We start from the raw sequence: 20,851 nt of genomic DNA on the forward strand, positions 1-20,851 counted from the left end.
TCTCCAATGACTAATGATGTTGAACATCTTCTGGTGCTAGTTTGCCATCCATACATCTTTGGTGATGAGTCTGCTCAAATCTTTATTATTGAGTCTTGATACTTCTTTATATATTCTGGATATAAGTTCTTTGTCAGCTGTGTGTTTTGCAAATATTTTCTCCCAATATTTGGCCTGTGTTCTCCTTTTCAACTGTGTCTTTTGAAGAGTGGAAGTTTTAAATTTTGATGCATTCCAATTTATCAGTGTTTTCTTTTATGAATCATACTTTTGATGTTGTATCTAAGACAGCTTTGCTAGCCCACAATCACACATATTTTATAGAAATTTTATAGTTTTAATTTTCTATTTTAGGCCTATGATCAATTTTGACTAAATTTGTGTATTGTTTTTTAATAACAAATCTTCCATATACAACCTAAGTGAGCTGATTAAAAAAATGCTACATCTATGTAATGAAATATTATGCCATCATTTGAAAGCATGAAGTGTATCTGTATGTGGTGGTATAGAAAAATCTTTGAAATACATTAAGTGTGAAAAAGCAAGTTGCGAAGCACCATGCCATTTGTGTGTGTTTGTGTTGGGGAGGTAAAGGATAGAAAGTTTGCATATCCCTAAAAAAGTGAGACCTACAAAAATCTTTCTTCGGGTGAGGGTAATTTTGACTTGAAAAACTTTTACATTCTTCTGTATTATTTGATTTTTTTCCCCTCTCAAGGGCAAGTATTTCTTACATAATAAACAAGTACAGAAAGTAAAAAAAAAACTACCATAAGTAATTTTTAGATATTAAAATCATGAAAATAAGTGTAATGCTACTTTTTTAAAAAGGCTGGCTATTTGTTATTACTAAACAGAGGAGGATTCATTTTCTTTTGATTCTTCCATTTATCTGAAAACATCAGATTACAGCAGCCACGTGTCCCCATTTTGGTTTTAAACCATTCATGGTGGTTGCATTTCTCTGAAAAAGTTTAAATTAATCTTGCTTGAAATGAATGTTATGAAAAGCTGGTATGTCTTAGTAGTGATTTGTTACAATTTAGAATCTGGTCATATATCCATGTATTTAATGGAATATCAAGAAGTAAATAATATTCTATTTTTGAAGTATCTGTAATGTAATAAGAAAATGTTTATCATGTAATGTTAAGTGAGAAATATATGAATCCAATTTTGTTGAAAAGACATAAAAAGCAAAAATGGAAAGGAAATGTGCCAGCAGTGTTTAGCTCAGGGTGGTGAATATTGGGTGATTTTTATTTATTTTCGAGTATACTTTAATGTATTCCAGAAAATTTTCTTCAGTAAATAAATTCTTTAATTATGAATTTAAGATTAATAGAAAACCAGAAAATACAGATAAGCAGAAAGTGAAAAAAGACACAAGAACATCCATGAACCTACCAACCCAGAATCTACCACTGTTACTTCTTTGACTTGTGATCATCTTTCAGGTCCCTCTCTGTATATTTCTTTAATTAGAGAAATTGGACTTGTTTTTTTAAACAAGGTGTTGACTTCCTTCCTCCTTCTTTTCTTCCTTGTCTATGCCCCTAGCCAGTTTTCTACTGGAATTTTCCCTTGTTGATTGGTAAGAGCTCTTTAAATGTGTAAATGTATTAACCTTTTGTATATTATCTGTATTGCATATATTTTCTCCATTTTCTCATGTACCTTTTAATTTAATTTAGAGTTCTTTTTTGATTTGATACTCGAGCATTAAATGTTACATAATCAAATTTATTAGTTTTGTCCTGTTTGACTTATGCTCTGATATCCTGCTTAGTAAGCCATTAACCTCATTATTATATAAATTAGCTCTGTGTTTCCTTCCAGTCCCTTGAAGATTCCATATTTTATATTTATTATTAATTTTTTTTACTTTTATTAAAGTAATATAGTAAAATATGTCAAACTACTGTAACATTTACAATAAAAAAAAGCAGTCTCTAGTCATATCCTTCAGGGGCAAGTATCTTGAACTTATTTAACTATTGTGCTTATTTAACTATTGTTTGGCTTTATCAATTTTTGGATATTCTCTTTGATTTCCTATTAGGACAGATTAGATTTTTTATACTACCTTTTCTTTTACATACTCTCCTCACATACACTCAATGTAATTAAGGCACAATGTTTGGTTAAATTCAGTACTTATATAAGTATTATCATTTGATTGTTTGCTTTCTTGTACAATGCTTTATTTTTCTTGTGGAATTTCTCTCTGGCTATTGAGATTTCTTCTCAAATATTCAAAAACATCTTTAAGTTCCTAATTCAGTATGCTTTATCCATACTTTTTTCTACATGGCCAAATTCATAAGATTGTTAGTTACAACCCTACCCATCCTGGAAACTGTATTTTATTTATTATTTTCATGAGCAAACATAATAGAATGGACCTATTTCTAAAACAAATTGAAAGATTTCTGGAGCCTTTTAGTTGATCCATGCCATTGGTGGTTCCCTGTGCCTCTCCCTTTATTGACATGTATTATACTGGCTCTGCACAGGCTTCCATCTCATTGCTCCCTCTGTTAGCCACAATAAGTCTCCCTTGACAGTCTGTTTAGGGCATTACAAGACATTTGGCCTTTCAGTGACTTAAGCTTTTTGATGGTGACATGACGGGCCAGGGCGATCCGTCATCCCACAATAATAATGTCAGTGCCTTCCTGAGTGAGCCAAAAACCCTTTTGCAGAGTTTGAATAATGTTGAGATCACTGCCTTTTTCATTTGCTGAGATGGAAAGAGTTGACCTACTGTCCTTTAAGCCTCAGCTCTGGCACACTGAATGGTTGGAGGGTAGATCATATTACTGCTCTGTGTGCCTTGGAGGAGCATGGGGTTGTTCATGATTGGGCTTCCTCCTGTGTCCAAAGCTTCCTTGGACTCTGCCTCAACTGTTGAAAAAAAGAAAGAAAGATGAGTCATTTTTTAGGGTAAGAAAGGGACATTGTTACACTTGCTGGGCCAGAGGCAATTGCCTCTCTTCATTCTGTTATGAGAGAAATGGTTTAATTTATAATTGATAGGAATTTAGGAAAGGATTTGTTGGAAGATATCCATTCACATGTAAAGCTAAGTACTGAGAAGTCAAACTAGGAAGCTCTCTCTCTTTCTTCCACTTTATTTGGCATGCATGATACCCCAAGCATTACTGAACGTATTTGGAATGGTCCTGACCAAGGGCACAGTTTCAAAGGAGTGAAGTGCCAGCAGTGCTCAAGTTTTCCCACTAGTTTAAACCATCCTGCCTAATATTTCCTGCTTCAGGAAATAGTCCTAGGAATAGAGCAGCCAGACTGGTGAGAGTCTTGCAGGCGGTGTCACATGAAAAATAGTTAAAGAGATTGGCAATGCGTATCCAGATAGTGAAAGCCGGTCCTCTAGTAGAGAGAGTAGGTTCAGTTCTCTGTTGTTTCGAGGCAGAAGTAGAATCATGGGTTTTAGAAGGGGAGGGTTGATAGAAGAGTGGTCACCTGGAGATTAAGTACTCCATGAAAATGCAGTACCAAGGAGGAGAGGAAAAATCTGGGCTGAGAGAGAGCCCTGGCTGAAGGCTGAGCTAGAATAAGGAAGGTAAAACCCGAAGAAAGTAGAGGCCTTGGCAGATTATTACGATGAAGCATGAATCTTGGCTGAGGGCTGTGGTGCTCTGTAAGTGTCTTCGTAGGCCAAGGACACAGTAACTGTTTCTCTCGGAGGCACAGAAGGCCATTGAGATGGTGTTCACGTCTGCTTTCTTTTTTAGCCACTTTCAGAATCTGACATCCTGGCAGCATGTTTTTTCCACCTACGGTGACATAAGATGTAATGATCCATAGACACAGACATCTTTTGATGAAATTAGGGTACTGTGACTTTGGTAGTGACATAATCCTTATAACAAAGGCTCTGAGTTCACTGCCTATTAACACTGATGAAACATTTAAACATACAAGTCATAACTTGCTTGAAATTTTGTTTGTTTGTTTCAGGATATCAATGGATATTATAAAGGGAAACTTAGATGGAATTTCAAAACCAGCCTCAAATTCAAGAACACGTCATGGGAACAGAGGTTCAAATGCTTCTTTGGAGGTGCTCTCACCGGAACCAGCATCCTTCAAGGTACTATGCTGTTTAGAAATGATATAAACTACTTCTTCTGATCTATAGCAATTGATAAACCAAGGCTGTTGTTTACATCCCATTCTAAGGTTCATCTTTAAAGGGTGTGTTCTGGGCGCACTCAGATTTCTTGGATTTTACTTTAGATCATTTAATGTGAAAACACTGTTTCCTTCTTTACCTTCTCCTCTTTTTTCTTGGGGGGGAGTTATGGCTTATTTTTTCACGATTGTACTTTGTTAATGCTCATTTATTAACTTTTCTTCTTTTATAAGAAAGCTTTGTATTCCAACATCTACTATGCCACCATTGACTCTTATTATGAAAAAGATTCAGTAATTTAAAAAATAGAGTTTGGATAAAAACCACATTGTATATGTTAATAGGTACATTACCTGGTCTCTTTTTCTTTTCTTAAAATATCTAAACTTGATGTTTTTTTTAAAGAATCTGCTTTTCCCTCTGTGATGGGGGATAATTTATTTTAAGGTTGTGGGAAACAAAAATTTTGAAACTTATGGTGAAAAAGTTTCTTGCAAGTTTGTGAATCCTTTCTCACTTTTGACTTACGGACTAGACTCTGCATTATGAAACTCTTAGACTTTTTGTCTATCATGATTTAATGCTGGAAATAGAAAGCCTTCTAGACATTTCCAGCAGAAAGGGATTGAATACAAGAAATTCAGTTCCTCAAAAATCAATGGAAGGCCAGCGAAACCATACGAGGGGACTTCCCTTGGATTATTGGTTCCCAGGTCACACCACCATATCCAAAATCCGGAGATCTAAAAGCTGCTGCTTTTCTGTTGCTGCTTCTGACACTGCTACACATCCCTCAGAACCACAAAACTGGTGACTAGACGTGCAGAGATGACTGCCTTTGATATTTCTTGTCAATTTCGTATCAGGAGCTTAGCAAGATGGCTTCTATCTCATTTCTGTGGTAAAACTTTTGTGCAGATGTACCTATTTGGATGAAACTAATACGCATCCAGAACCCAACCTGCAAGCAGCTTTGTAAAATACAGTTTTTAGCTTAGCTGTCTGTTTTGTTTCATCTAATCCTGCATCATTACTATACTGTGTGTTAACTCTTGTAGCATTGTAATAATTCTTTTTTTGTTTGTTTGCGGTACGCGGGCCTCTCACTGTTGTGGCCTCTCCCGTTGCGGAGCACAGGCTCCAGACGTGCAGGCTCAGCGGCCATGGCTCACGGGCCCCGCCTCTCCACGGCATGTGGGATCTTCCTGGACCGGGGCACGAACCTGTGTCCCCTGCATCGGCAGGCGGACTCTCAACCACTGCGCCACCAGGGAAGCCCTGTAATAATTCTTGATATCTGGTGGGATGGGTCTTCCCATCATATTCTTTTCTAGGACTGTCCTAGCTATTCTTGGCTTTTTGTTGTTTTTATATTTTAGAACAGTTTTTCAAGTCCTGTGAAAAATACTGTTGGGGTTTTGATTAAAATTGCTTTGAATTTTTAGATTAATTTGGAGAAAATTTCTAACTTTATGATATTAAATCTTCCCATCTATTAACATTGTATCTCACTGACTTCTTTGCTTCTAACTTAAAAATTTTACATACTGTAAAATTCACTCTTTTCTGGTGTATAGTTCTGAGTTTGGCAAATGCATAGAGTGATACTATCACAATCAAGATATAGAACAGTTCCATCATTACCTCTCAATTCCCTCATGCTGCCCCTTTATAAACAATCTCTCCTACTCTTAATCCCTGGAAACTCCTGATCTGTTCTCTGTCCCAATAGCTTTTCCTTTTCCAGAAGGTTTAATTCCATTCCACATGAATGGAATTAAAAAAAAATATGTAGCTTTTGCATCTGGCTTTTGTCTGTTGACACAATGCATTTGAGACACATCTATGTTGTTGCTTGTATCAGTAGTTCAAGCCTTTTTAAAAAATTTTTTTTTATTTTTTTATTTTTTATTTTATTAGTTTCTGCTTTATAACAAAGTGAATCAGTCATACATATACATCTGTTCCCACATCCCTTCCCTCATGCATCTCCCTCCCTCCCACCCTCCCCATCCCACCCCTCCAGGCGGTCACAAAGCACCGAGCTGATCTCCCTGTGCTCTGCGGCTGCTTCCCACTATCTATCTACCTTACGTTTGGTAGTGTATATATGTCCATGCCTCTCTTTCGCTTTGTCACAGCTTACCCTTCCCCCTCCCCATATCCTCAAGTCCTTAAAAAACTAAAAATAGAACTACCATATGACCCAGCAATCCCACTACTAGGCATATACCCTGAGAAAACCATAATTCAAAAAGAGACATGTACCAAAATGTTCATTGCAGCTCTATTCACAATAGCCCGGAGCTGGAAACAACCTAAGTGTCCATCATCGGATGAATGGATAAAGAAGATGTGGCACATATATACAATGGAATATTACTCAGCCATAAAAAGAAACGAAACTGAGCTATTTGTAATGAGGTGGATAGACCTAGAGTCTGTCATACAGAGTGAAGTAAGTCAGAAAGAGAAAGACAAATACCGTATGCTAACACATATATACGGAATTTAAAAAAAAAAAAAAGGTCATGAAGAACCTAGGGGTAAAACGGGAATAAAGACACAGTTCAAGCCTTTTTATTGCTAGTACTGTTCCATTGTGTGGGTAAACTACAGGTTGCTTATTCATTCCCCAGTCAGGAACATTTGGGTTGTTTGCAGATTTTGGCGATTATGAGTAAGGCTGCTGTAAATATTTGCATATTGATTTTGGGGGTGTGGTGGGAAATAGGTTTTTACTTCTCTTGGGTAAATGTCTAGGAGTGGGATTGCTGGGTTGTATGGTAAGTGTATGTTTAACTATAAGAAACTGTCAAACTGTTTTCTGTTCTCACCAGAAATGTCTGAGAGTTCCAGCTGCTTTGCATCCTTATCAGCAGTTGATATTGTCAGTTTTTTTTTTTAAGCCATTCTAATAGGTATACAGTAGTATCTCATTGTTGTTTTAACTCGAATTTCCTTGGTGACTAATAATGTTAAGTATATTTTTATGTGCTTATTTGCAATCCACATCTCTTTTTTGGAAAGTGTATGTTCAAAAAAATTTTTTGTAAATTGGGGTATAGTTGTTTTACAATGTTGGGTTAGTTTCTACTGTACAGTGAAGTGGAGTTCCCTGTGCTATACTTCAGGTTCTCATTAGTTATCTATTTTATACATATTAGTGTATATATGTCAATCCCAATCTCCCTGTTGATCCCACCGCCCCCCACTTCCCCCCTTGGTGTCCATAGGTTTGTTTTCTACACCTGTGGCTCTATTTCTGCCTTGCAAACCGGTTCATTTGTACCATCTTTCTAGATTCCACATATATGGGTTAATATACAATATTTGTTTTTCTGACTTACACTCTAAGTTGTGTTTGTTTACTTATTGTTGACTTTTGAGAGTTCTTTATATATTCTAGATAGAGTTTTTTGTCAGATATATGATTTGCAGATATTTTCTCCCAGTCTATAGCTTGACTTTTCATTCTTTTAACGGTCTTTTAAAGAGCATTTAAAATTTTAAGTGCAATTTATCAATTTTTTTTTCTTTTGAGGATTGTGTTTTTTGGTTATATCTAAGAACACTTTGTCTAACCCAAATTCCCAAAGATTTTTTCCTATTTTTTTCTTCTGAAAGTTTTATAGTTTTATGTTTTAGATACTTGTGGCCTCTCTTGTTGCCAGTGAGAAGGCTTTTGTAAACCCAATATTCATTCCAGTGTGGGTTGTCTAGTTTAGATATTTTTCTCTGGTCGCTTTATTTTTTTTTCCCTGTGTCTTTGGTATCTATTATTACTCACCTAGGTATGGACTTATTTATCTTTCTGGAGACTAGTACTTCTTCAATATAATGATTTGTATGTTTCATTTTTTTTTTAAAAACTTCTTAGCCATTGTGTTTTCACATGTTTCAAATATTGCCTGCATTTTTTTTCTGTTTTGTCATCCTCAAAATGCAGTTAAATGTCTGTTGAACCTTTCTCTTCTATCCTTCATGTCTCTTAAAAATTTTTTTTTTAATTCATTTATTTCTCTGTGCTTCATACTGGGGAATTTTTAACATGTATTTTCTAATTTTGGAATTCTTTCTTATACTATGTCAAATCTGCTCTTTAATTCATCCATTGAATTTTTAAGCCTAATCATTTTTTTTTTTTTTTTTTTTTTTTTTTTTTTTTTTGCGATATCCGGGCCTCTCCCTGTTGCGGCCTCTCCCGTCGCGGAGCACAGGCTCCGGACGCGCAGGCCCAGCGGCCACGGCTCACGGGCCCAGCCGCTTCGCAGCATGTAGGATCCTCCCGGACCGGGGCACGAACCCGCGCCCCCTGCACCGGCAGGCGGACCCCCAACAACTGCGCCACCAGGGAAGCCCCTAATGATGTATTTTAAATTTCTTGAAGTTCGTTTTAGTTTATTTTCAAATCCATCTGTTCTTTGTAAAACCTTGATCTTGTGTTTTTGGGGTTCTTTTTTATACCCATTAAAAATATTTATATGATTACCTTTATCAGCTTTTTAATATCTTAAGTTCTTTTGTTTATTCTGATTCTTGCTTATTATTGGTCATGTATTCATGGCTTTTGACCTTTTAGAATGTAAGCTTTAATTTTGGGAATTTTATGAAGCCTGATTTGAAACTATACCGTCCAGAGCAAGTTTCTGTTTGCTTCTACCAAATGCCTCAGAGATATTACTGGCATGAATCTTTTGTGTGTGTGTGTGCTAATTTTTCATCTTTAAGCATTCCAGAACATATGAATGATATAAATTGGAATCCAAACCCACATGAAGCATGACCCTGTGGTTGTACATTCTCAGGGAAGAGATTTCCCACTTGGAACCCAGACACATTTTTTGTTTGTATCCTGTGCTTTTGGATAGATGTATTTTTCTAGTCTACCCTCTCACCAAGGAGGCACCTTTTTGAGGGATCCAGCTTCATGGAGCAGGAGAGGGAAGGTTCCTGTCCATCTTGTCTTGCATGGTCCCAAGGCTTAGTTTCTTAGCTCTGTGTGGGTGTTAAAGCCCAAGCCCATAGCTTTCTGAGGCCAGCACATCCTCATTTGCCTGTCCTTGTTGCTCCTACCCCACCCCCACCAGGGCAGCTACTTGAAGGATTTACAAGCTTCCTATTTCAGCTTTCAGTTTCCTTTTAATTTCTGTTCACTGGCAGTTTCCCCAGGGTTCTTGTGAACTTACCTATGCATTTGTAAGTAGATGGAAGGTTTCAGTTTATTCAGTTTTCCATATAGCCGAAACTGGAATCTAAAAACAATTTTAGATTCTTTAGTCTCAAGCTTTGTGATTATAAGCCTAAACTCTGGAGTCATGGTTCAAAATAGGCTCTGATGACCACATTTTATGTGATTTTGGGCAAACTACTTCAACTCTCTGTGCCAGTTTCCTCATCTGTTCAAAGGCCTAATAATACTATCCACCCCATAGGCATGTTTTGAGGATAAAATGAGATGAAATATCTACAGGTTTTAGAAGTGACTAGCACCTAGTAGGTATTCAGTACATCTTAGCTAATTGGCCTCAATTCTTTAACCTAATTGGTTAGTCCTTCCCATGTTTTTATTCGCAGGATTCAGTGTAAAGTCGGGCACATAGTAGGTATTCACATAATATGTGTTCGACAAATTTAGAATGACAGTTTTACCATTTTATGTAGGTAGGGTAATATACAAAGACCTGACAAATTTTAGGGTAGCAAAGCATTAGTATTTCTGCTTACGTATCCCTGGGTGATGATTTTTTTAAAAGTAGCAACTTCACAATATTGACACACATGTTTTAAAACATAGATTAATATTACTTCATTCAAGGCTTATTTAAAAGTAAAATATCAGCAATCACTTCAAGTCAGATTTTATGTGAACCCACTAAGCTATAGGTCAAACTCTAGCATATTTATTAATCAACAGGGACTTTGATACTTATATCAAAAGCAAGACGTCCTAAAAGTTGTGATTTGTCTTAATCGAATTCATGGAAAATCAGTAAGTTTCACCTTAGGTTGCAGAAGAAAGCCACAGGTATGCCGCAGGTTGACTGCTGACTGCAAATGATTCAATGTCTATAAAACCTTATACATTGTCTAAATAATAAATAAATCCTGGTATTTTGATTAATTTTATTGCTCATTTGTCTTTTATTAATTTCTTACCCCAAATTTCTGTATAGCAGAAAGTAAGTTTAAAATGCTAGAGTTTTAATGAAATTTCTGTAGTGATATATTTCTCACTCTGAGAATTTTGGTTTATTGTTACTTCTGAATATTTTTCTTGAATGAGCCAATAGTTGCAATTGGTGTAAACATCTCATGGCTTTCAGGTAGGGATCTAATTGCTAGGAAGGGTTCTTATAGGCTATTTACCTTTCCTGGACTAACATGGAGGTATGAAGTGGGGGACACAGAGCAATGAAAAATGGAGGTTGAATGTTGCTTTGAGAATGAAGAAGAAAGAAAAATCATACACTTAGGCCACAGGGTAGAAGATCAGGAGGGCTGGGAATAGAGAGGCCAGTGGGCAACAGGATGGGGGAGATGGTTGGTGCTAGTGGGGTGGGGAACTACGGGTAAAATTGTGAAATGGGCAATATTTGCCTTTTGTTCTCTAGTTTCATCTTTTTCTGCCTCATTGCTTCCCGCTCATCCTAAGAGTTAGGGTCATATGGGATGATACATGTGAAAGATCTTTGTGTATCCTGAAGTGTGGTATCCGAGTATGTTGCTAATGTCTACTTATGTTTCCCCTGTTTAAAAACCCATTCTCAGGGAAAGGTCAACTAGATTCATTTATGCCAAGATAGAAATTACTGACAGGGCTCGTGTGACCTCTCCTAGCAATTTCAGCATTTTCACAAAACTATATAGCCTTAAGGATTTACTGGATATTATGGAGTTTTAGGCTTTACCCTGTCTTTGACAGAAGGATATTTTTCAACAGGGAACCTTCTTTAACACCTCCAAGATCGCATAAAGTAAGCATTGTTTTGCTTATTATAAATTGGGTCTCCACTAGTTTCATTCCATACTGGATCTGTTTTCTTCTCTGTTATATCCGGGTAGTAATGCCTGTATCATTGTGAGGCGTGAACGAGGTAGTGTGTCTAAAGTACTTAGCACAGGACCTGGCTAATAGTTAATGCCTCAGTCAATGTCGGCTATGATTTTTATACCACTGGCTCAGCTCATTTCTGCTGGGGCTTATGTCCTAGTTCAGGTGAACATAGATGCTCGTGCAGTCCTGTATCCCTGGCAGTTTAATTCTTAGCACTGTCTACCTTCTGTCCTGGAGATTCACAAGGGGGCACAGATTACAGTGGTGGGGTGTGGACCATGAGCATAAAAGCCTCCAAGGGCTGACCCCTGAAGGGCTGGAGCAGACAGTCCCTCCGTTGGAGGGGAAAGGTACTCATCTCAGCAGTGGCTGACCTGCTGTCCCTGAGGTTTTGCCTCTCCCATGGGCTATGTTCACCTCCACTGTGACTCATTGCCAAGCACAGCCCTCAGGGCCCTATGATGCCTGTTTTTTCCTGGTGCAGCCATGGATGTCTTTTCTTGTTCTCTCTCAGGAAAACACAGCTGCACCAAACTGGTGTATTCAAAATGAACTTTGCTAAAATGGAAAGAAACCAAAATGAAATAGAAAAACTGTAAATAGCGTAAAAATAAATTATTCAGCAAAGCACACGGTTATGATTTGAAGAACTCCATTAGAAGCACGTCCCAGTTCAGCCTGTTCACTTTGCAGCTGTTCAGTAGCCACGTGTGGCGAGTGGCTATTGTATTGGACAGCCCAGCTCTAGACCCTTGACTCTCCATCTGAGGGTAAGCTCAGAGAGCAGGGGCCATCATGCTTCAACCCCCAGAGCTTGGCAGATAGCAGTTCTCTTTGGGACTGATTCCTGACCCTTCTCTGTTATTGCTAGAAATTGCTGGAGAGTGGTGCATATTACTTTGGTGCAAATGTTTTAAAATTTAATTGTGTATTTAAATTACATTTAATTAAGTGTCATATTTGTAGAATCATTTAATGCTACTATATATATATGTCCTCACGTATACTTACATTAGAGTTAAAATAGTCTAGAAATTTAAAATTAAAAAAATATTTTTTTACTTTTACTTTTGAAAACTGTTTCTTTGGAAATAATTTTTAGGTTGATACTGCAATCAATTTGAACTCTGGTAAAGAAGGCCACTCAGAAGGCAGTAATAATACAGAGGAAGGTAGAAACGGTAATGATGATAAAGGGGAAAACTACTCTGAGAAAATAAAACTGGCTGAAGAGGGATCAGATGAAGATTCGAACTTGGTTCAGCATCAGATAATCCCTGAATGTTCAGGTAGGATAATCACTTGGCGATTGGCTAATGATAATTACAGATGCTATAGTTAAAATATTAGAATTACATATTTATTTTATCAGCTAAGTAGAAATAATAAAAAATGAGACTTTTTTTGTGAGCAAGCAAATCACCAGTTTTCGTTTATAAGAATATTAAGAGTTCTTAAATACACTTAGAAAAATAATAAAATATGTCATTTAATAAAATTGTTAGTGTAGTCATTTTACATTAATCAAGTAGGAAGTATTTCTGCATTTTAATGACATTATTTATTGATCTTTTTGAAAATTGTATAATAAAATATATCCTGTAATTTATAAATGCCTTTTAAGGGATAATCCCATTTGATCTTAATAACTTTTGGATTTTAAGAGACTCCATTATTTCATGGGTATTAATACTGGTATTAATTAATACCGGTCAGAGTGGATTAGAACAGCAGTTCTCAAAACATGGACTGAAAGAGCCCTGGACCCTGAGACCCTTTTAGGGACTCTGCAAAGTCATAACTACTTTCATCATAATACTACTGATATATCAGTGATATAATTCATTGTAATATTGAAATAATGCTGTTTGCCTTTTTTCCTATTGAATTGTTGGTTTCACTGATGGTACAAAAGCAATGGTGGGTAAAATTGCTGGTGCTTTAGCATGAATCAAGGCAATGAATGGCACCAAATTGTACTAATAGTCATTGTGTTCTTCAAGACCTGGCATGGGCAGAGAAAAGAAATAGCCAGTGTCACGCAAGAATGTCCTTGATGGAGCAGTAAAAGATTTAAATTCTATTTAATCTTGACCTTTGAATACACATCTTTTTAATATCCTGTGTGGTGAAATGGTAGGTACATATACAGCAGTTCTGCTGTGTGCCAAAATGTGAAGTTTGTGTTGAGGAAAAGTACTGGTGTGATAATTTAAGTTGAGAGCTGAACTGGCCACTTTTTAATGGGACACCAGTTTTACTAGAAAGAATGAGTGACAGATCATCTATTATCATTCAGACTTAGGTATTTGGCAGACATTTTTAAAAAAATGAACTGGGCCTGTTATTTCAAGGAAAACAACTGACAGTATTTTATGTCAATGATAAAATTTCAGCTTTCAAGTGAAAAATTAGAGTCTTGGAAAATTTGTGTATGTCAACGTGAGCTTTACAGCTTCCCAATACTTAGACTTTTCTGATAAAAATTGGTGACAATATTAACAGATGTGATTTTTTTCATATTGTATACTGAAATGCATTAATATTTAAATATTTGAATATTTGAATATTTAATTCAGTGAACCACTATTTTCCAAATAATCAATGCAGGATAAAAGATCCATTCAACATGAAAGATCCATGGATTTATGGAACAAATACAAATACAAAAAGCTCACCGATAGGGTTACATATTTCACATTACAACTAACCTTTAAGAAACTACCCCTTGTCCAGTTTTGATATTAGTATCAAGGAAGAATATCCACAATTATCTGAAAAGAGTATTAAATTTCTCCTCCCCTTTCCAACTACTGTACGAGGCCAGATTTTCTTCATATAGTCAATACTTTAACTGAAGCAACAGATTACAATAGATTGACTTTGAAGCAGAGATGAGAATCCAGCTGTCTTCTATTAATCCAGATACTAGAAATTTAAAATATTGCCATTCTTCTCAATATTTTTTTTGGAAAATTTGGTTGTTATAAAAGTGTTATATTTATGTTAGCATGTAATTAGTAATACCATGTTTATTATTTTAAAATGAATAAATACATATTTATAATATTTTTCAGTTTCGATTTCTAATATGGTAATTATCAATAGATGTAACTCACATAAACAAAAGGTACTTTGAGTTCTCCATAATTTATAAACTGTAAAGGGAAGCTGAGCTCATAAACTTTGTGAACTGTTGAGTTAGAGTATGTTTGGGATGAGATCAGCTCTTGGGCCAGGTGACTCAGGATTACAGTTATTAGGAAACAAGGTATTAGAGTTGAGATTAGCTATTGGCCCCATTTACAGTGTATTTGTTTATACTGTTTCCGTACTGCAAGAGTTACTTCAAAATGCCTGCTGGATAGACCACCCATGTACAATGGGGCCTGAGAATGCTAGGGCTGGTGGTTGGGAATTAGAACTAGAGGCTGTTGCATTTGACGTACACGAGCCATATGATTCATAGGGTCTCCTTATTAGTAAGATTAGTATTGTTTTTGGATAAGCTTATTCCCTCTAAACATATCTCCTTTTCTTTTAAGAGGAAGTGATATACATTATAGGGAAACATCACTGGGCTCTGTATTTACAAAAGTTGCAAAACTTGGCTTTCCTTTGCATAATATGCCATTTCTAATGATCTAAGCTGGGGTGGCTGAGACTTTAGAACTTGAGCATTTATGCTCATTGCCAGATTATCATCTTTCATCAGACCTTACAGAGGAAGTATCTCCTGGTGGTGAAGAGCTTTGGCTCTGCAGTCAGACAGATTGGGTGGAAACTGACTCTGGCATTTACTAGTTATAAGATGATACATCTTGGACATATATGTAACTCAGTTACAATATACCATCTTGCTGGTTTATGGTGAAGATTACATGAGATAATGAATGTAAAAAAGCACTTAAGACTGTGCCTATCAGGTAACTGTAAATGTTAGCTGCTATTATTAATATTATCATTAATCATAATGATAATTATTAATATTATTCATAATGATAAGTTAAAACTTGAATGACAGAAGCTCTAAAGAGTTCCTAATTTCAAATAAGTTACTATCAATTATGCACAATTCAAGAACATTTTTAGGTACTTTAGGAAAATAGAACAAATGGGAGAGGCACAGATTAAAGGTGTTAAGATACACTGTGTACTTTTCTGATTTTGTTTCTAACACGTTGGAATCACTCTGCGTCTCTATGACATGCTACATTTTACTGTAGCTATCTGTGTACATGACTTCTCTTTCAGTTAGTCTGAAGCAGCTTTAGGATAGGGTCTTTGTCTTATTCTTTATTTGTTAGTTATGAATATAGAAAGTATAGCAGAATGAAGGAGAAAGAATTTGGGATTTAAAATCATACGAGATCCACTTCTGAATTCAGTGCTATAATTTATTAGCTATTTGAAAGGACCCAGTTATCTCAACCGTAAAATAGAGGTAAATGTCTATTTCACAGGGTTGTTAGATAATTATGTGAAAAAAATATGTGAAAGCACCTTGTAAACCAAGATAAATGACACCAGTGTTAGTTATTACCATCAGCCATAAACATTTGTTGAATGAAAGAACAAATAGTAAAAACAAAACAAGAAGAAAAAAGCTTTATGATTTCACTAAACTTCAAGCTCATTCCTACTTTCAACATAATGTAGATGAATCCGAATTAAAAGCATTAGATTCTCAACTTCAAGATGCTATTCAGAAGATGAAGAGGCTTGATAAGATATTGTTGAAGAGACAACACAGAGAAAAAGAAATCAAGAAGCAAGGTCTAGAAATGAGAATAAAGCTGTTTGAAAAACTTAAGGTAAGCATTGTATAATCTTATGCTGACATATGAGAAACAACTTCCTCTAAGATGAGTAAGAAAAGCATGGACTCTGGTGGTGTTAGTGTGGTCTGCCTTAATTTATTTGGTGGAGGTTGGGCAGTGGTGTGTATATGTGTGTGTATGGGGCAGGGGGGTAGTGAGGGAGATAGTTTTCTGGAACTGGAGAAGGTGATTTTTCAGGATTCCGGATTTCACGCACTGCACTGGGCATGTTCATTCCCCGTGGACAGTGGACAGGCATCACCATAGGCCTCTGTCACCAGTGTCAGGCCTGGGTCCTCCATCTCTGGAATAGAAAGGGATCTGGTGCCTACCTTCATCAAGTATATATGTCTGCTTTTTCTTCAGTGAGCTTACAATTTGGACATAAGTACACAAATACACAAAAATTTAACCCCCCTGGTTACCATTATTATTTGAGTAAACTTTTGTGACAAACAAGCAGGAAGTTGACTATTTCACATGCTGGTCAGGCTGTCTTTGGGGAGCTGTAAAATACTTGTGGCCTGTGACCACGCTCTATCTGCTTATGTCTCAATGAACTCTCCTTGGCCTTCTTGGACCTTTTATTCTCTGTGGTATTGAGGGGCGGAAGTTGACCACATGTTGGCACTGACTTGATGCATAGCCATTGGCTCATATTTGAACTTTGCCCCTCAAAGGAGAGCACTTTTAAGGTAAGGAACATTATAATAACAGATTGGTTTTTTTATTTTGAGTGGACATTTATTTATTGCAGAAGTGGGATTACAACAAATGGATGGGCTAATTAAATAGTGCAGGGACATAAGATAAATTTAGCTTACTATCTCACATTAAAGTCAAAATTAAACTCCAGGTGGGGTCACTGAATGTGCAAGCCAAAACTATAAATGCTTTTTTTTTTTTTTTTTTTTTTTGCGGTACGCGGACCTCTCTCACCATTGTGGCCTCTCCCGTTGCGGAGCACAGGCTCCGACGTGCAGGCTTAGTGGCCATGGCTCACGGACCCAGCCGCTCCGTGGCATGTGGGACCCTCCCGGACAGGGGCACAAACCCGTATCCCCTGCATCGGCAGGTGGACTCTCAGCCACTGCGCCACCAGGGAAGCCCCTATTTTTAGTTTTTTAAGGAACCTCCATACTGGTCTCCTTAGTGGCTGTATCAATTTACATTCCCACCAACAGTGCAAGAGGGTTCCCTTTCTCCACACCCTCTCCAGCATTTGTTGTTTGTAGATTTTCTGATGATGGCCGTTCTAACTGGTGTGAGGTGATACCTCATTGTAGTTTTGATTTGCATTTCTCTAATAATTAGTGATGTTGAGCAGCTTTTCATGTGCTTCTTGGCCATCTGTATGTCCTCTTTGGAGAAATGTCTATTTAGGTCTTCTGCCCATTTTTTTTTTTTTTACATCTTTTCTGCCCATTTTTTGATTGGGTTGTTTGTTTTTTAATATTGAGCTGCATGAGCTGTTTATATATTTTAGAGATTAATCCTTTGTCCGTTGATTCATTTGCAAATATTTTTTCCCATTCTGAGGGTTGTCTTTTTGTCTTAATTGTAGTTTCCTTTGCTTTACAAAAGCTTTTAAGTTTCATTAGGTCCCATTTGTTTATTTTTGTTTTTATTTCCATTACTCTAGGAGATGGATCTAAAAAGATCTTGCTGTAATTTATGTCAAAGAGTGTTCTTCCTATGTTTTCCTCTAAGAGTTTGACAGTGTCTGATGTACATTTAGGTCTTCAATCCATTTTGAGTTTATTTTTGTGTATAGTGTTAGGGAGTGTTCTAATTTCATTCTTTTACATGTAACTGTCCAGTTTTCCCAGCACCACTTATTGAAGAGACTGTCTTTTCTCCATTATATATCCTTGCCTCCTTTGTCATAGATTAGTTGACTGTAGGTGTGTGAGTTTATCTCTGGGCTTTCTATCCTATTCCATTGATGGATATTTCTGTTTTTGTGCCAGTACCATAATGTCTTGATTACTGTAGCTTTGTAGTATAGTCTGAAGTCAAGGAGCCTGATTCCTCCAGCTCTGTTTTTTTTCCCTCAAGACTGCTTTGGCTGTTCAGGGTCTTTTGTGTCTCCATACAAATTTTAAGATTTTTTGTTCTAGTTCTGTAAAAAGTGCCATTGGTAGTTTGATAGGGATTGCATTGAATCTGTAGATTGCTTTGGGTAGTATATTCATTTTCACAATATTGATTCTTCCAATCCAAGAACATGGAATATCTCTCCATCTGTCAGTATCATCTTTAATTTCTTTCAACAGTGTCTTATAGTTTTCTGCATACAGATCTTTTGTCTTCCTAGGTAGGTTTATTCCTAGGTATTTTATTCTTTTTGTTACAATGGTAAATGGGCGTGTTTCCTTAATTTCTCTTTCAGATTTTTCATCATTAGTGTATAGGAATGCAAGAGATTTCTGTGCATTAATTTTGTATCCTGCTACTTTACCAAATTTATTGATTAGCTCTAGTAGTTTTCTGGTAGCATCTTTAGGATTCTCTATGTATAGTATCATGTCATCTGCAAACAGTGACTACTTTACTTCTTTTCCGATTTGGATTCCTTTTATTTATTTTTCTTCTCTGATTGCTGTGGCTAAAGCTTCCAAAACAATGTTGAATAATAGTGGTGACAGTGGGCAACCTTGGCTTGTTCCTGATCTTAGTGGGAATGGATTCAGTTTTTCACCATTGAGGATGATGTTGGCTGTGGGTTTGTCATATATGGCCTTTATTATATTGAGGAAAGTTCCCTCTATACCTACTTTCAGATGGGCTGTTTTTGAAAAATTCCTCCTTGTTTAGTTGACTGACTTCCTAGGAGATTTCCCAGGCAATGATATGAATTAATAATAAAGTGATTAAGAATACATTTTTACAAGGTTCCCAGGAAAACCACTGGGATGGAAAAAAGCAATGTATAAAATGCAGTGCTGCGGCTTCCCTTGTGGGAAGAATACGCCTGCCCATGCAGGGGACGTGGGTTCTAGCCCCGGTCCCAGAAGATCCCACATGCTGCGGAGCAACTAAGCCTGTGTGCCACAACCACTGAGCCTGTGCTGTGGAGCCCATGAGTGACAACTACTGAAGCTCACGAGCTTAGAGCACATGTTCCACAACAAAGAGAAGCCACCGCAATGAGAAGCCCGCATACCGCAACGAAGAGTGGCCCTGGCTCACCACAACTAGAGAAAGCACATGCACAGCAACGAAGACCCAATGCAGCCAAAAATAAATAAATAAATTTATTTTAAAAAATTCAGTGCTTTAAGTTAGAGAAATAATTTGTTTAAATTTTAGCAGGAAAAGTTAGTCTGTCAGTTATTTCTGTTGGATCTCTAAGCAAATTTTTACTTGCTTGGAAATATAAATTATAACTGGAATCATAATAAAATACAGTATCAATTTTAAAATATCTGAAACTGTAATTTGATGATGTATCTTTAGGTTACTCATTACTTATAGAAACATTAAACAGAAACTTAAGAAACTTTAAACAAGGTAATTATATAATGATAGACATAGTCCAACTCTATCTGGGAATACTCATTGACAGAATTTTGAGTGAACAAGAAACATTAACAGATTCCCTAATTAAAGGAATAAAAATGATCTGACTTTCTTGTTCGTATGTACAGGATTGGAAACCATATTGGAATTTTAAAAAATATCGATGAATATAGTTGCCTTCATTTCCCATGTTTAAACTTTTACTTCTCTTTTATTAGTCTGCAAAAAATGGTGAAGCTTTACAAAGTAATGAGGAGATGGAAAGTACAAAAAACTTTCTGGCTTTAACTGCTGTATCAGAAGAAACTGTTGGTGAGTAAAATTGATTCATCTTTATTTTTATCTCAGGGTCATAGAATATTTGGATTAAAGTAAAAGTCCCAATTCAGTTATCTTTTCTTTTTCTTTGTGAGTTTAATTCTTCTTTAGAGGAAATGATGACATTGGATAGGACTATATGGAACTACTCTGAAGTTAGGTATGTTTCAGAGTCTTCTAGTGTTTGTGTCTGCTCAAGGGTGAGGAGGACAAGGCAGTGAAAAATCAGGAAATAGACAAAGTGTATCTTTGCCTTTACTTCCTGACTCTTAGATGCCTCTACACACCCAGTTTGTGCAGTCCCCTAACTGCCTGGGATTGTCCCATGAGGTGTCTCACTCAGGCCTCTGCAACCTTTCATAAAAATCCATTACTGATTTGTCCTTTCCCTGTTCTCTCATAGTCTTGGTTTATGAGACCAGCCAGTTAATTCCGTGCATATGTTTCTGCTTCCCCCACTTGTGTGTATGTAACAGTTGACCCTTGAACAACGTGGTGGTTAGGGGCACTACCCCTGTGCAGTTGAAAATCCAGGTATAACTTTATAGTTGGCCCGCTGTACCTGCAGTTCTGCATCCATGGATTCAACCAACCAAGGATTGTGTAGTACTATAGTACGCATTTATTGAAAAAAATCTGTGTATAAGTGAACCTGTGAAATTCAAACTTATGTTGTTTAAGGGTCAGCTGTATATTTGTGATTCACCTCCTCCTCCTCCTTCTTCTTTCCTTCTTTTCTTTCTTTTTCTTCTTCTACAGAAGTACTGTGGAATCATATAACTTATTTTAACTTACTTACTTAGTAATGAATGTTTTAGTGATTGGGAAGAGTTGGATTTTTGGCAGGACACTTTTGATATCCTTTAACCAACATCATCTAAATGGTCATATAGTATCACTTGGGCATTAGACTGGCTCTAAGTAGGGGTCCCAGGAGTGGGATTGCTGGATCATATGGTAGCTCTGTTTTTA

The 20,851-nt window shown here is 36.6% G+C and overlaps 1 protein-coding gene across 1 annotated transcript in view; it reads left to right on the forward strand.

Annotated features, from left to right (window-relative positions):
- Window positions 1-3,994: 3,994 nt before the first annotated feature.
- FSIP1 (fibrous sheath interacting protein 1) overlaps window positions 3,995-20,851 on the forward strand; it is a gene marked incomplete at its 5' end in the record, with an annotated part of 64,068 nt that continues 47,211 nt past the window's right edge. Inside the window, 4 exons of the mRNA XM_082617912.1 lie at window positions 3,995-4,120; window positions 12,322-12,508; window positions 15,879-16,033; window positions 19,780-19,873. Of these exons, the coding sequence (XP_082474038.1) occupies window positions 3,995-4,120; window positions 12,322-12,508; window positions 15,879-16,033; window positions 19,780-19,873 (562 nt within the window). The remainder of the gene's footprint in view (window positions 4,121-12,321; window positions 12,509-15,878; window positions 16,034-19,779; window positions 19,874-20,851) is intronic.

This window comes from Mesoplodon mirus (assembly GCF_964341445.2).
Source record: "Mesoplodon mirus genome assembly, chromosome: 4".
Taxonomy (NCBI): Eukaryota; Metazoa; Chordata; class Mammalia; order Artiodactyla; family Ziphiidae; genus Mesoplodon; species Mesoplodon mirus.